Raw genomic sequence first — 16,079 nt, forward strand, 5'->3', positions numbered from 1 at the left:
TCTCGCAAAGACGGATGCTAAGCAGAGGTTGATCTGATGGATTCTCCTCCTATAATAATTCACTTTGGAGATAAAAGAAAAAAAAAAAAAAAAAAAAAAAAATCGAAAACGTAGTGGTTGACCACCTGTCTAGGTTGACCAATGATAGTGATAGTGATTCCGATCCCATTTTAGATTCTTTTCCTGATAAGCACCTTTACGCGATCCTTTCTACACCTTGGTATGCTGATATTGTGAACTATTCGGTGACTGAAAAGACTCCGCCCTTATGGAATAGAAATCAGAGGAAGAAGTTCCTGGCTCAAGTAAAATACTATCATTAGGACGACCCATATCTCTTCAAATACTGCCCGGATCAGATCATCCGACGTTGCATTCCAGAATGGGAATAGTCTGCAGTCCTTTCCTTTTGTCGTGAGTAGTCTTGTGGAGGACATTTTAGTGCAAACAAGACTACTGCTAAAGTGTTACAATGCGGATTCTGCTAGTCAACACTTTTTCACGATGCATTTCTTCATTGCAAAGAATGTGTTCATTGCCAAAATCTTGGTCGTATTTCTGCACGTAACATGATGCCCTTAAATCCCATTCTCATAGTAGAAATTTTTGTCGTCTGGGCCATCGATTTCATGGGACTCTTCCTAACTTCTAATGGTTTCATTTACATCCTAGTAGTCGTAGATTATGTATCTAAATGGATTGAGGTCATACCAAGTCGTAACAATGATAACAAAATGGTTGTCTATTTCATAAAAAAAAATATTTTTTCAAGATTCGGTGTTCCAAAAGCCATCATTAGTGATGGCGAATCACATTTTTGCAATCGAGTTTTTGAACATATCATGAAAAAATATGGAGTAACCCACAAGGTTGAAACTCCATATCATCCTCAAACAAGTGGCTAAGTAAAAGTCTCTAATCGAGAAATTAAGCGTATCTTGAAAGAAAGTATTAATCCAAATAGGAAAGACTGGTCACTCCGTCTAAACGATGTGTTATGGGCATACAAAACCGCTTTTAAAACACCTATAGAGATGTCACCGTACATGATTGTCTTTGGAAAACCTTGTCACCTGCCAGTTGAACTAGAACATCGTGTCCTGTGGGCAATAAAAACACTTAATTGTAATCTCGATGCGGCAGGTGAAAAGCATAAACAACAAATAAACGAGCTTGAAGAGATTCAAAATGATGCTTATGACCTTTCAAAAGATTACAAAACCAACACTACAAGAAAACAGGTTTTACGCCACGATTTTGGACCGGCAGAAGACCGTGGGCTTTTTGTGCGGCAAAAATGGTCTGCCAACAGTCATAACCATCAATAAAGCCCACCAATTGCCACGGTCTTTGTGTTGGTAATTTCCGTTGGTATTGCCACGGCTTAAAACCGTATGAAAGGCCGTTGGAAAAGGTCAATATTTCCCACGGTTGTAGGCACGTCGGGGAAAGATTAGTTTTACCGACGGTTAGGATCCAGCTATGAACCGTGGCAGAGTTATTTATTTTTTTAAAAAAAATATTAATATTTTAATTCCTGGGTCATTTCACCTACAACCTTTACCAATCAATAATAAAACGAAAAACATTAAAAATCCCAAACAATTCCAGATAGGACTAATACATTTCAACCAACTGGAAGTACAAAACAAACTCTTATGTTTACCAAGTAATCAAGGCAATGAAACAAACATGAATGGAAGGACGGAAAAAAAAATCTTTTCATCCAAGTATTTGATGTTTTCTACTACAAAATTAATTCATTGCAGTGCCTCCAATGCTCTTTAAACCTCCAATGCTCTTGAAATTGTAGTGTGCCTGTAAAATGTAATGCAACAAATCAACAATATAAACAAAATGCTCCTTCACGAATCCACAAACAACAGGTTGTGACCCAAACACGAAAAATCAATTCTTTAAAGAAATTAACACGATGAAAACATGCAAAAGCCTCTAGGTAAACCAAATTGAAATCTCTAAACTTGTGAACTTGCTCTGAAAATAATATAATAATATTTTACAATAGCACAATAACAATTTATAGTTAAGAAGAAAACCTGATGGGCTACATATTGAACATCAGCCACGCTTCCACTTCGAGAAGCAATTTGGAAGGCACTTTTCAAACGACCACATACCACACATGCCAACACCTTCCTGTAAAAAAATTCCCAGAACAGCGACACTGGTGAGTAAGATAAGCTACTTAGATGCTGCAACATATGCACCGATGTGTCACGGTTGAAAGCCATGGCATGATGGCCCACTTCACTACCAGTTCTCGACCGTGACGTCATGGCCTACATGGACTAATTTGGTGAAAATGCATAGAGATCACCCTCGGCAATTTCTAACCAGTACCAAGCAGAAAACATGTGTCCAGTAAAATGAATTGCACATGTTGATGAAGGTGTGAGACCTCACTATGACGTTATAATACAACCGTCCCTTTTTCTTAACAGTTTCGATATTATAGGCTAGTTAGCTGTAGTATTAGGGTCTATGCTACACATTAAAACTAAAAGATTATGACTTGGTATATTCATAGTAGAGGATTCATCTCCCCACACAGCAATTGACTCATTTGTGTGTGAATCCCATAAGTACATGACACACGCGAATGAATTTTCACAGGCCCAGAAGTGGTACTATTTTCATTTTTTTTTTTGTTATTTTTATCTATCTATTTTAATCTTTCATTATTCCTAGAAAAAATTTGGTAAATCATATTACCAAATTCATAAAGAAAGGATTTTGAAATGGAAATAAGAAAATCGTGCTTGTGTTAGACTATCAATCTAAAAAAAACGTTTGAGTTGGTTAAAAACTCTGGGGCAATCCAAATTCTGTACAAGATCTTGATGATGAGGAGATAAAGAAGGATTTACTTCGACCCATCTCCATGCAAGACCCATTAAGATGGGCCATCAAATACTGAATAAGTAACCAACCAATGTTCCATCTCATACAAGATTCATTGTTTCCTAAATTTACAGCAAGCTACCAAGAAGAATTATGGTATTAAAAGAAAACATCATTACCTGTGGCTGCTAGTTAGCATATCTATCAGCCGGTCATGACGTTCTTTGTGCCTATTTGCATATACATTAATGGCTGCTCCCAGAACCTACACTTTCACCAAACGTCATACAGTATTAGACAGTAGAGAGTCGTATCACATATGTACCACATAAAAGGTTGGTAGTTGGTACAGAGTGCCCTAAGCAAGAATGATTGATTAAATTCATTACTGGGTTGTGAATTTTACTAGGATACCACCAATTCAACAGTAATTGCTAATAAGGTTGATTTGTAATGTCAAAAATCAATAGCGATAAATCAGATAACACACCTGAAAGTTTCAGGATCATTTGGATTACCGAAAAGAGAATGTTTCCATTGTGATCCATCCATATCATTGAAAGATCTGACAACATCCACCTAAAACCAAATAAGCTAAATAAGACATCAATAAAAAGATAAGATTTCATCTAGCAAACCTACTGATCCACTTATTCCCCTACACAAGTAAACTTCTAACAACTCAGAGAAGCATATAATAATATCAAAGGCACAAAAATAACTGTCAGATTATCTTCTGTAGAAAATTTTAGTGACTGAGTAAAATACAAATCCAACATTAAAATCAAGGCCAACCATAAGCCAAGTGATAGCTGAGTCTTCATTTCTACATAGGGGATAGGTTCGATCTGATTGGATTTTTTAAACAATGTCTCCGGTGAGCCTACAAGATGACTTAGGGACTCAGTTTTTGTGGATGTGAGTTAGTCCTATCTGGAATAGTAGTGTCACGGGTGAATAAATTACAAACACTTCCAATATCTAAATCAGTTATTAAATTAATACCCATCATCTTTTAGGATGAAAAAAAATCATTAAGTAATTCTAGCATAGCCAAATATTACATGATCTAACTCTCAAATATCATAACAAGATCGATACTACTTTATCAAATTGAACATATAAAAAATGGAGAAAAAAAGAAGGAACTTACTTGAATAGGAAGATTGGGAGAATCATGATTACTGCTGGAAGAAGGAGAGGTTTGACGAACATTCGGAAACCACCCACGGCTTCTACCTCGATTCATAATAAAACTAGAACAAAGTTTAGATGAAGAGATTGTTTTAGGAAAGAAGAATTGTTTCATGAGAGAAATGAGATGATGCCGTGGTGGGTTTATATTGCAAAAAAAAAAGGTGGAATTTATTTACAGATGTACTACAACTATTACCAAGACACGTCATATCAAGTGCAAAACACTAACTCTTGGAACTAAATGCTCTGTTTGGTTCGGTGCAATGGGTTGCATTTGCACCCATTTCCCTCTAACTTCCCATGTAGTCCAGTCAACTAAACCTTCCTTCACCAGATTCGACAATTATGTTGAATCACCTTGCGAAAAAACCTCCTTTTTTGAGAGACCCATGAGATAGCATTTGTGGATTTACTTTGGAAGAACCAACCTGCATCTTTGAGTCTTTTAGTAGGTGGCATTGTTTGATTTTATGTTTGACATACGTTAACTCTTGTTTAAATGTTTTGTGCAAACCCAACACCTCTCTACAATGTCACCAATTCCAAGCAAATGATTTTCAGATAATTCGCACTAAATAAGGTTCAAAAGAAATGATACCTTCGGAGAACCGCTGTGAGGGTTTTGACGTAGATATTTATAACCTCGTCCCTGGAAGTATTCTTTCTCTAAAATGTATGCTGCTAGCAAAGTGTAGTTACTGCTAGATGTGCCTTTCCACCCGGACCTACAGTATAAGACAGCTGTGATTGAAGTCAGGCCCAAGGCAGCACAGACATGCGTATAACCTGACTTTGTGAACTTCAGATCGAAATGGCTTAAGCCTGCAGAAACAGTGGCACTCCTCGAAGAGCATCGAAGCCCAGAAGTTCACTGCCTGTGTACTGTGACGTTAGACCCATACCCCTAAACATTGGCAAGTGAGCAATAATGATTCCTACGTGTTTCTTTATCCCTTACATGCCAGGACTAGTCTTGTGTGGAACTCATATTAGATACTATTTTCCGGTAATCTGGATTATATACTATTCTTTATAGCTTAGTGCTCCTTTGCTTTATATAGCTTGTCATATTAATCTATCAGATTTGAAAAATAAAATAAATGTCCCAGTACAAGAAAAGACAATGTTAAAGAAATAATCAAGATATTGTAAATGGCTTGTCATAACGAATTATAGTTTACCTATTCATTTCTTCTCTTCTTTCTCCGCCTCTGCAACCCTCTTCGTCCTAGCACCGAAGTGTTTCTTGTTCACCATCTCAATCCGGAGCTTTGCATAAGCATTGAATGCCTTGATATCCTCAGTAGGCTTCACAAGCCCAACAGTTGGTGTCTCAGCCACAACACGCATGTAAGAACTTGGCGCCTGGGTAGCAGCTGCAAATTCTTCAGGGCTAGAATCACAAGCATGCAACACGAATAGGGTTTGGCAAATATGTTATTAAGCATACATACTAGGTTATTTGATAGTGAAACCAAATATGCAACACGAATAGGGTTTGATAGTGAAACTAAATTGTTATTTGAGATTGCCAGCATCTTCAAATAGAGTACCATCTATATTACAAATAAAATTTGTACCTTATATTTGTGTGTGCATCTTGGGAAAACAACCAGCCTAGCTTTGTAGGTTTTCAACCTCAAAGCATTTGCTTGAAGACCCTCAAGTGAACGGTTCTTGTGACGGTGATCAACTGCAATGCCAATAGTTGGTGCAAATTTTTTTGGGATCCCCATTGCCTGACAATAACAAAAAAAATATATTGAAAACCAAGAATGGAAACACACAACAAATACGGACAAAGAAATGTACCAGCAGTAGCACTACATACTTCCAAGTTCAAAATAGAAAAAGGATTAGTTTGAGAAAATACACGTAACAGTACAGTTTTCAAAATAGATGAGCACCATACAAGTAACAAGGTATGACCAATTTGGACATAATCTAAGAGAACAAGAAAACTTGAACACTACTCACTTTAACCAAATCTGATTGAAGAAAGTTTTGAGTAGTCCTTCAGGAAACAAAACAAATAACACGCCAGCGGAAGAAAAAAAAACAATATATAAAATGCCATGCACCTCTTCCAAAGAAAATCCCCGGCCAGCCTAAACCTTCATATTGTACTTTACTGTCTGTCCACGAGTAATAGGGCAAAGTGGTCCAGCTGTAGGTCGTGGGAAAATCTTCATGGCCTTCTCTTTCCTAACTGCAAGTGGAATGTCATATCATAATAGCGTAAAAAGGATAAACACAATGTAAGAGTTACTGAGAAATTTCAAAAACATTAAAACTGAGGGAAAAGAATATGACTTACCGGTATATCTCCTCATCTTCCGGGCAGGCTGTTCAAACCAGGTCTTATATAGTTCTGCCAGTGCTTCTTGAAGTGCCCATTAGGCACAACATTATTATGCTTAGCCATGATTCACCTAGAGTAGCTGAGTAGGACAGCAAGAGTGAGACTTGTCGCAAGCAATTACAATGAAAACAGTACTTCACAACAACATGAACTAGGAAGCACAAATATAATAAAGAGACACCACTAAACCAATTCTTTAGTCATGATATATTACATGTCAATCACTTAACCACCAGTATGATTCTTTTAGTTCAATTGTTTACAGTAGCAAATATACATGTTATATCTGAACAAACGATAAAATGCTATAAATGATTAAATCTCAACCATTTTTTAAGTGACTTGTACAACTTGCATATATGCTTTTAGCATGTATTACACAAAATATCGTGCAACATATGTATTCTTCTTGAAAGCAAAAAACCAATGTTCTAAAAAATGCTAGGCGGTAGCAGTACGGTGAGGGACCGCCTAGCGCCTAGGCCTTCTAAACGGTGCTGGCGGGCTAGGCGCTAGGCGGTTTTATTTATCTATTTATTTATTTTTTAAATATACATATATATATATATATGGGGGAGGGATAGAGGCACATTCTTATGCGCACATTATAGCCACATTGTAAATTAATTCAAGCAAAATCATGGACTTAAAAGTTGAATTAAGGGCTGATTTTTTGTAGATATCATCTCCCCACCATGGCGAACATGCTCACAAAAATTTAGTTCATTCAAAGAAGTCTTACATTAGAATATGCTTACAAAACTTTTAGACCGTTAGATGAAAAGTTCAAAAATAAACACAAATGAACACTAATTTTTACATGGTTAGACATATCCAAATATTATGATTTTTTGTGAGAATGATCTTCATGGTGGGGAGATCATCTCCACAAAAAACTAGGCCTTAATTCATTTGTATGTCGAAAATGTGGCTATAATGTGCACATAATGAATGTGCCTCTATCCCTCCCCATATATATGTGTGTGTGTGTGTGTGTAATATTATAAATGTGTATTGTGTATATACATGTAGTTTTTTTATTACCAAAAAAAAAATATATATATATATATATATATATATATATATATATATATATATATATATATATATATCGATAATATATATCAAGATTACATTATTCTTGTTGTAGTGTTGTAATTCTTTTCTAAGTTTTAAATTTTTAGTTCTTTACTTAGTGTGTTTTGTAGCAAATTCGTGGTAGAAGCTGTGAAGATGATAGTTGCGATGGAATCGCAAGTCGCCGGTTAAAAGGCGTTTATAGGAGGTTTAGAGGAGTAATGTAGACATGTAGTATTAATGTAGTTAAGGCGTTCATGTAGTACTAATGACCTAATGTATTATTCATAACAAAGAGTTTTAGAAGTAAATAAAGGGTGATTCCAGTCAAGGTTAGCCAGTAGAGGATTAATTTCTTAAGAACTCAATCAAACAATCAAACAAAGAGTGATACAGAGTTTGGAGCTGTGCGAGTTTGAAAAAGAAAAAAAAATAAGATAAAGAAAAAGAAGAAGAAGTTTACTTCCCAATGGGAATCTTCTGCGCGATTTTTTTTTTTTGGTGGGAGTTTTTCTGGTGCGAGTTTGGAGTTCTCTGCCCTATTGGGCTTAATATTTCAATTGGGCTAATATTTGGGCTTAATAATTGAATTGGGCCGAACTAAAGTTTAGACTAAAAAACGGTCCAGCCCCGCCTAGACCGAATATCCACGGATTAGGATGCTATACAGTACATTGGAGGACCGCCTAGCGCCTAGCCACCGATTAATCAGCCGCCTAGCCCGTTGTTTAGAACACTACAAAAACATAAAAAAAAAGTGAGTGAGAAGTGAGATCAAAGAGAATAGAGTGAATACCAAAGAGGAATTAAAATCGGTGATGAAGTATAATGCTTAGTTTCTTGTAGCCGAACCAAACTGCTTGAGATGTTTCTATTTTTTGTATCCTAGCTCACTAAAAAGCATTTTAACAATGCAGCATTGTTGAAGAGTTCTACTAATTAAAGATTGCTAATAAGAAAACAATATAGCAAGTCAACTAGCTTTTCTCACATATACGGTATACCCGTAAGATACGAATATACATACGATTATGCGTTTCTACCCAAAGAGGATCCAATGGTGATTAATTTTGAATTATAAAAATTTATACAAAGTGTCATTATGATGATAGTGCAAGCCGAACTGTCTTATGCCATCATCCAATAATCCTATATGAAAAGTTCGGCTATTGTGTTTATATACTACAGAGAACTACATAAACCAATTGGTCATTTTGCAGTAGTATCCACTAACAATACATTAGGCAAAAATAGGGATACAAAATCATAATAATAAACATCAAACTAAGAGAGTGGTTCAATTCATAACAAACTTACAGCAACACAAGGTGCAAAAGTATAATGTGCACCAGTTGCACGCACTTCACGAGCAGTAGCAACTCCAATTCTTTGAACTAAATCCACGTCTCTACACACAAATAAATTTTCTTAGACCTTATTCATCAACAATTAGACCTTATACAAACAAATAAATTTTCAGTACCTGAAACCCACTGTCCCCAACTTACCCAAATCTACAGATTTATACATCATCTTACCAACAGTGATTCCAACCTTACTTCACCAATTATCTGTTATACACATATGGAAACACAGTAATTAACACAATAAACCCCAGAAAAACTGGAAAGGCAAAGGTACAATCTTTAAATAGAAGAGTAAAATAAATGAATATGAAAATTCTTGAAGAAACTAAACTGACCTGGGTTTTGGTCAGCAACGATTCCAAGTTGAGACGTTGAAGGAAAAAGAGCACGTCTTTGAGTAATGAAGAGAAACAAAGGTTGTAAATACAAAGAAAATTAAAATTGAAAAAAATTGTCAAATTAAACCCTAGAAAAAAAAATCGATGCTTGAAATAATTTTTTTGATTTCATTACCATTTTGAGATGTGAGAAGTAGAAAAAGGAAAAAAAAAAACAGATAAAAGGTAAGTGGGGGCCGAAGCTACGCGATGGTGGGGATTGGGGAAGGAGAAAATAGCTTTAAATCCCTTTCCCACAGTAAATCCTAAGAAAATTAAAGTTGAAAAACAAATTGGTGCTTGAAATACGATTTTTGCTTCAATACCTTGTTGAGATGAGAGAAGAACAAACAGAAAAAAAAAAAAATGGGGTTGAGTGGCGGTGGGGGACGAAGAAATACTGTGTCTTTTTTTTTTTTTTTAACTGTTTTCCGCTCTAACCCCACAGTCAAAATGCATAGAACAACCGTCATGGTTTATGACCGTGGCTAAAAATAGCGGGAATCCGTGGGAAAAAGTCGATTTTCTTGTAGTGCAGACGACTAGAAATGGTCTATAGTCAAATGGGGACCTTTTTAGGTGTGACTTGTAGCAAAATTACTTAAATTGCATCGGGTTGATCTAGTGCTCCAATTCTTGCCTAGAATAGCAAATTTTATTAGGTAGAGCTTTCCTATCCACTTTCTTATCATGTTCATTTCCACTTTTGGTAAAATCCTCCATTGACAACAGTGTGAGTTCATCAGTGGAAGTAAACATGAATAGCTCTCTAGCAAACACTCAAGAGTTCCCCCCTCTCAGTAATACTGAAGTGAGTGTTCCAAGCTCATCTGAAGTTCCACCAGAGAATCGAAAAGAAGCAGGTGAAGTTGAACCAAACCAAAGAAATTCATGGAGTTCGTTGTTCAACAAAGGTAAAGCGATTGCTTTTACCCCTCTGCAGCATTACACAACTGAGGTTATTAATGGAGTTACAATAATTCCAAAAGATATCATATCCAGAGGAATTAGTATGTGGCAGGATTATTTAGTGGGTTTCTTTTTAGAAAATCGTATGTCTTTTCCATTTGTGAAACAAGTATTAGCTAAGAAATGGAAAACAAAAGGGGAATTTGATATGATAACAGACTCATAACTATTCTATTTCAAGTTAACAAATGAGGAGGATAAACTTCATGTGATGGAACTAGGTCCCATTTACATGGCAGGAAACTATTTTATAGTCACACCATGGTCACAGGATGTTGAGAAGAGGAGAAAAACAATCAAAGGCATACCAATATGGGTTAACCTTTATGATGTACCCAAAGAGCTATGGTCAGATGAGGGTCTAGGTGTTGTGGCCAGTCGATTGGGTAAACCATTGCTAATGGATGAGGCTACTGCATCAAAAAAGAGAATTAGTTTTGCAAGAGCCTGTATTGAAGTTGAAATATCCTCAGAGCTGCCTTTGTCCTTTGAGATTGAGATGGAAAAAGGGGATAATAGAACTGTATGAGTGGAGTATTCATGGGTTCCCAAGAAGTGTGATAATTGTAAGGCTTTTGGCCATCTCACAGACAAGTGCTTCAGAGTTCCAAGTACTACAAAGCCTACAACACACAATGTCAGGGGTCCAAGAAGGGTATGGGTGCAACGTTAACAAGAAGAGGCTAGTGAGCAAGAACCAGAATCCATATCAGAAAATACTGGTAACAGCACAAATGAAGGAGTGATTAACACTGCAACTCTAAAGGTGAACCAGATTACTACAGTGGTGGCTGGGGTAGAGGAGAGTAATGGTATAGCAAACAATGGTCCTACTGACGGAGATGTATGTAATAATAAGATAATGATACAGGGCCAAAATCAAGCTCAACCAGATATGGAGCCTGCTGCAGACAATGATGACAGAATATTGCATAACCTATCTGTGGTGCCTTATGTAGACAGTGTAGAGCACTTTGTCAATTCAGATGATATTGTTGCTATGGCGGAGTTTGAGGAAGAACTGGTTGATTTTATTAGAAGAACAGAAGGAATTGGGGATGGTGAAATGTCAGAGGATGTTTTGTCAGTGGAGGAGACTCCGTACTTCAGTGATAAAGTCACTGAGCCGCTCGCCATTATGGATACACCTATACAACATAAGAAAGGTGCGAATCGTGTTGATACTGGACATATGACAGAGAAGGAAGGAATAGATAGCAGTAAGCTTAAAGAATAGTAGAATTCTAGTAGCAAAAAGAATGGTCATGGCAAGCTGAGTAGGGGTAGGCCCAAGGGTTACAAAAACAAAAAACACTAAATGATAGCCCCAATAAGTGTGTGGAATGTTCGAGGAACAAATGATGTACATAAAGCAAAGGAGATAAACAAGGTTAGAATAGAAAAGAAGATTTGTATTTTTGGTTTACTGGAAACAAAGGTCAAGGAACAAAAGTTTGATGCTATAAGAAACATATGTTGTCCTCAATGGAGTAGTGTCAGTAACTATTCCTCTAGTGATGTTGGTAGAATATGGATATGCTGGGATCCCTTCTTAGTGTATGTCTAGAAGTTATCTGAGTCAGCTCAATACATTCATTGTAAGGTCAGATTCAAGCCTTGCAATGAAGACTATCTACTCACAATGGTGTATGCAAGTAATAGATTCAGCGAGAGATTGGGTCTATGGAAAGATATTATGAATGTAAGTGCTTCAGTGCAGGGTCCATGGTGTGTGGTAGGAGATTTCAACAATATTTTATGTGCTAATGAGAGAATAGGAGGAGATTCCATGCACCAGAGAGAAGATCAGGACTTCATCATATGCCTTCAAAATGCAGGTCTGACAGATTTAAATTCCATTGGATTCTTCTTTACATGGTGGAATAAATCAGTTGGTATAGGAAGTATTATGTCTAGGATTGATAGATGTTTGGTGAATAAAGAATGGAATACTTCATTTCCGTACACATTTGCTGAGTACCTACCATATGGGATTTCTGATCACTCACCAATGCTCTTAAGTTGGAGTGATTATACAAGAAAAACTCCTCCCTTTAGATTCTGCAACTTCTGGGTGTACCAACAAGAATTCAAAGACATGCTGGAGGAAGTGTGGACTATGTCTATATATAATAATCCAATGTATGTGTTGATTCAGAAACTGAAACTGCTGAAACAGAAGTTAAAACCATGGGCCAGAGCAAATTTCTCACATCTTTATGAAAGGGTAGAAACAGCTAAGCAGGAGTTACAAGATGTGCAGATATTACTACAGAGGGACTCTGGAAATAATTTTCTGGGTGAAAGGGAAAGGGTTTGCTTGAGCAGATACAAGAGCAGAGGCGGTGGATATGCAGCAGAAAAGTGAAGGACTGTGGATGAAAGATAGGGACAAGTGTACAACATATTTCTTTAGCTCCATAAAGGAGAAAACAGCAAGAAAAGGCATATGGGCATTATCAAATGACCAATGAGTCACACTTAAAGGTCAGAATGAAGTTGCAAAGACAATAGTTGAGTACTATACCCAACTTCTGGGTACAAGTGCACTGCCAATGAAGGAGGAAAGTTTTTTTATGAGTTTGAAGGTAAGAAATATCATTCCTGAACCTTTGGCTAGGCAACTAGAAGACGAAATCACAGATGAAGAAGTCAAAAGTGCAATGTTTGACATGGAGGATAATAAAGTGCCGGGACCTGATGGCTTTAACCCATTTTTCTTCAAGGTTTGTTGGGAGACTATGGGTAAGGATTTCACAAGTGCAATAAAGAATGTTTTCAACAGTTATCATCTACCAAGAGCAGTAAACGCTACCTTTCTCTGCCTTATACCTAAAGTAACTACTCCTACTAAGGTAGAAGATTTCAGACCGATAGCTTTGTGCAACACCATATATAAATGTGTCATTAAGATTATCACCAACAGACTCAAGATATGTATTAATGATTTAGTGCATTTGAACCAATCGGCATTCATCCCCGATAGATACATCCAAGACAATATTCTCTTATCACATGAGCTTTTGAAGGGGTATGAAAGAAAACATGGAACTCCAAGGTGCTCAGTGAAGATTGATATCCGAAAGGCGTATGACATGATCAGCTGGGATACGATAAAGTTTATGATGGGGAGATTTCAGTTCCCTGTGAAGCTAAGGAAGTGGATCAAACTATGTATATGTTCCCCCACCTACTCAGTTCTTGTGAATGGTGCAACAAAAGGTTTTTTTCAAGGTAAACGAGGATTGAGACAGGGTGACCCTATTTCTCTATATTTGTTTGTACTGGTCATGGAGGTGTTGGAAAGCATAGTAAAGGAGAAGTTTGATGCAAAACAGATCAAATTTCATTCCAAGTGCAAGAAAACCAATATGTCACATCTTGCTTTCACAGATGATGTGTTATTCTTTTGTAAAGGGGAAGAGGAGTCTATCAGAGGACTCAAGGATTGTTTACATCTGTTTGGTCAAGCAACTGGGCTACATATCAACAATCATAAAACTACTCTCATGACAAGCTCCATTAGTGGTTATGAGGCTTAGAATCTTGCATCGATTTTGGGAGTAGAGTTGGTTAGACCTCCAGTAAAGTATTTGGGCTTACCTCTCTTTGTAGGTAGACATGGGATTAAAGAGTGCCAACCATTGGTGGATAGAGCCACAACTAAGCTTAAGGACTGGAAAGCTAGAATGTTGTCACATGCAGGTAGACTTCAACTTATCTTATCTGTTCTCACCGCAATGTCTATTTATTGGTATAGAACCTTTATAATACCAAAAACTGTGATAGAACATATAGAGAAGGTTTGTGCACGTTTCTTATGGAGTGGTGTAAAACTTAAGAAATGTCATCATCAGGCCAGCATATCTACCATTTGCAAAATAAAGGAGGAAGGGGGTTTGGGTATTATGAATATGTCACTTTGGAATAGAGGGGCATACTGTGGTCTTGTGTATAGAATAGCAACCAAGGAAGAAAGTGTCTGGGTTGAATGGGTTTGGAGTAATCTGTTGCATAATAAGTATTTTTGGACTATGGAAATCCCAAATGATTGTGCTTAGTCATGGAAGAGTATTCTGAAGAGCAGGGATGAGGTAAAGAAGTTCGTTATATATAGCATCGCAACTGGTGATTCAATCCTGCTATGGCACGATATTTGGTGTCAGTCGAGTCCACTCATTCATAACCCTCAAGCAATTGCTGAGATTCACTTACCGTTGGATGCAAAGATTAGCCAGTTGATCAAGGATGGAAAATGGAGTACCACAGTAGAAGACTTGAATAACATTGCACTCAGAGAAGACATCATGAATACTCCCATTAACTCTCATCTGATGGTGGATAGAGTTATATGGAAGCCAAATCCTAATGGGAAGTTCTCGACCAGCAGCGCATATAAAGTTCTGTCTCCAGTGCGTCCTCGAGTTAGATGGCAGAGAATGGTATGGGCAAAGTTAGTAATGCCAAGGCACTCGTTTACATGTTTGCAACTGTTTTCTAATAGCTTACCAACACAGGATAGGCTCGTGCAAAAGAAGATCATCAGTCACTCATCTTGCTGCTTGTGTAATCAAAGTAGAGAATATTCAAACCATTTATTCTTTGAATGTAGTTTCTCCAAGGAAATTATGAGAGGTATCAAATCTGTCTTGGGCATTGAGTCTGATACAAGGTCATCCAATAGGGAGTGGTCATCACTGTTGAGAGTATGTAAAAGGGGGGCTCTGACAGGCAATATTTATTCAGCTTTCATATGTGCTTTGGGTGGATGCAATATGGAAAGAGAGAAACACAAGAAGGTTCAAGAATAATGCAAAGCCTGCGGCAGTGGTGTTGAGTAGAATAATCAGAGAAATGAGAGTGTATTTACAAATTCAGATCAGTGACCTTCAAGAAACACCGGGTAATAGAAGCTTATGTCAGTCAATTGGTATTCAAGTACAGTTCAAAACAAAAGTAAGAAAATGGAACCAATGGAACCCCCCGACTGAACAAAGGAATAAATTGAATGCAGATGGGGTGTTAAATGATTTAGGCACATGACATGGAGGAGTGATACGTGATGGGCAGGGAACAGTGATCGAAGCTTATTCAGGTTTTGGGGGGATGCAATCGGTAATATTTCAAGAACTCAAGGCCATTGAGATATGACTGATCAAATGTCATGAGCTAAGCATACAAGATATTGAAGTGGAATCAGATTCTCTATGGGCAAACTAGATAATTACGAACGTGGTGGATAGTCCTTGGTACTGTTTGGACATAGTCTTGCATATCAAGGAATCAGCTAATTATTTTGCATTTTGTTCTTTTGCTCATGTTTATAGAGAGTGTAACAAACCAGTGGATTGGCTAGCTGGTTTAACCATCTCTAATTGTAATAGTTGTACTTTTCAAGGTCCCCCTCTAAGTCAAGAACTATATAGATTAATAGAGGATGATGCAATAGGAACATTGTATGAGCGCCTTTGAGATTAATGCAGGTGGGGGTCTGCCTAACCCTAGCTTATTTTTTGAAAAAAAAACATGAAAAAGATTCATGACAAGCATATTTTACGAAAACATTTTGAAGTTGGTCAAAAAGTTTTGCTTTATAACTCAAGATTGCATCTTTTTCCAGGAAGACTAAATACTCGATGGATTGGTCCTTCCAAAATAACTGAAGTCAACCCTTATAGGGCTATTACTTTAAAGAACCACAAAGATAACAACACTTTTCAAGTAAATTTATGGTTAGCACCTCAAGCATTTTCATGAGTTACAGTCTATAGATATAGAAGAAACCCTTCTCCAAGATCCCATCTACGAGAATTAAATCCTCTTTTCCTTGATGTATTCCTTCCCCATTCCATTCCACCTTTTGCTTCA

At 37.1% G+C, this 16,079-nt stretch overlaps 1 protein-coding gene, 2 long non-coding RNA genes and 1 pseudogene across 3 annotated transcripts; 1 reads left to right on the forward strand and 3 right to left on the reverse strand.

Annotated features, from left to right (window-relative positions):
• Positions 1 to 1,593: 1,593 nt before the first annotated feature.
• On the reverse strand, positions 1,594 to 4,624 carry LOC147492678 (uncharacterized). Its single transcript, XR_015199688.1, has 5 exons — positions 4,016 to 4,624; positions 3,353 to 3,441; positions 3,042 to 3,127; positions 2,058 to 2,157; positions 1,594 to 1,818 (listed from the first exon to the last, which is right to left on the reverse strand). It is a non-coding gene; the product is annotated as an uncharacterized LOC147492678 (long non-coding RNA).
• Positions 4,625 to 5,244: 620 nt separating this feature from the next.
• On the reverse strand, positions 5,245 to 5,795 carry LOC147492679 (large ribosomal subunit protein eL13z pseudogene; annotated as a pseudogene).
• A 345-nt stretch (positions 5,796 to 6,140) lies between these two features.
• Positions 6,141 to 9,023, reverse strand: LOC147492680 (uncharacterized). Its single transcript, XR_015199689.1, has 3 exons — positions 8,816 to 9,023; positions 6,377 to 6,500; positions 6,141 to 6,268 (listed from the first exon to the last, which is right to left on the reverse strand). It is a non-coding gene; the product is annotated as an uncharacterized LOC147492680 (long non-coding RNA).
• A 2,830-nt stretch (positions 9,024 to 11,853) lies between these two features.
• Positions 11,854 to 12,579, forward strand: LOC147492681 (uncharacterized). Its single transcript, XM_086567593.1, has one exon. It carries the CDS (start codon positions 11,854 to 11,856, stop codon positions 12,577 to 12,579), a length of 726 nt encoding a protein of 241 aa, XP_086423719.1.
• The last annotated feature ends 3,500 nt before the right edge of the window (positions 12,580 to 16,079 follow it).

This window comes from Coptis chinensis, chromosome 6 (genome assembly GCF_015680905.1).
Source record: "Coptis chinensis isolate HL-2020 chromosome 6, ASM1568090v1, whole genome shotgun sequence".
In the NCBI taxonomy this organism is placed as follows: domain Eukaryota; kingdom Viridiplantae; phylum Streptophyta; class Magnoliopsida; order Ranunculales; family Ranunculaceae; genus Coptis; species Coptis chinensis.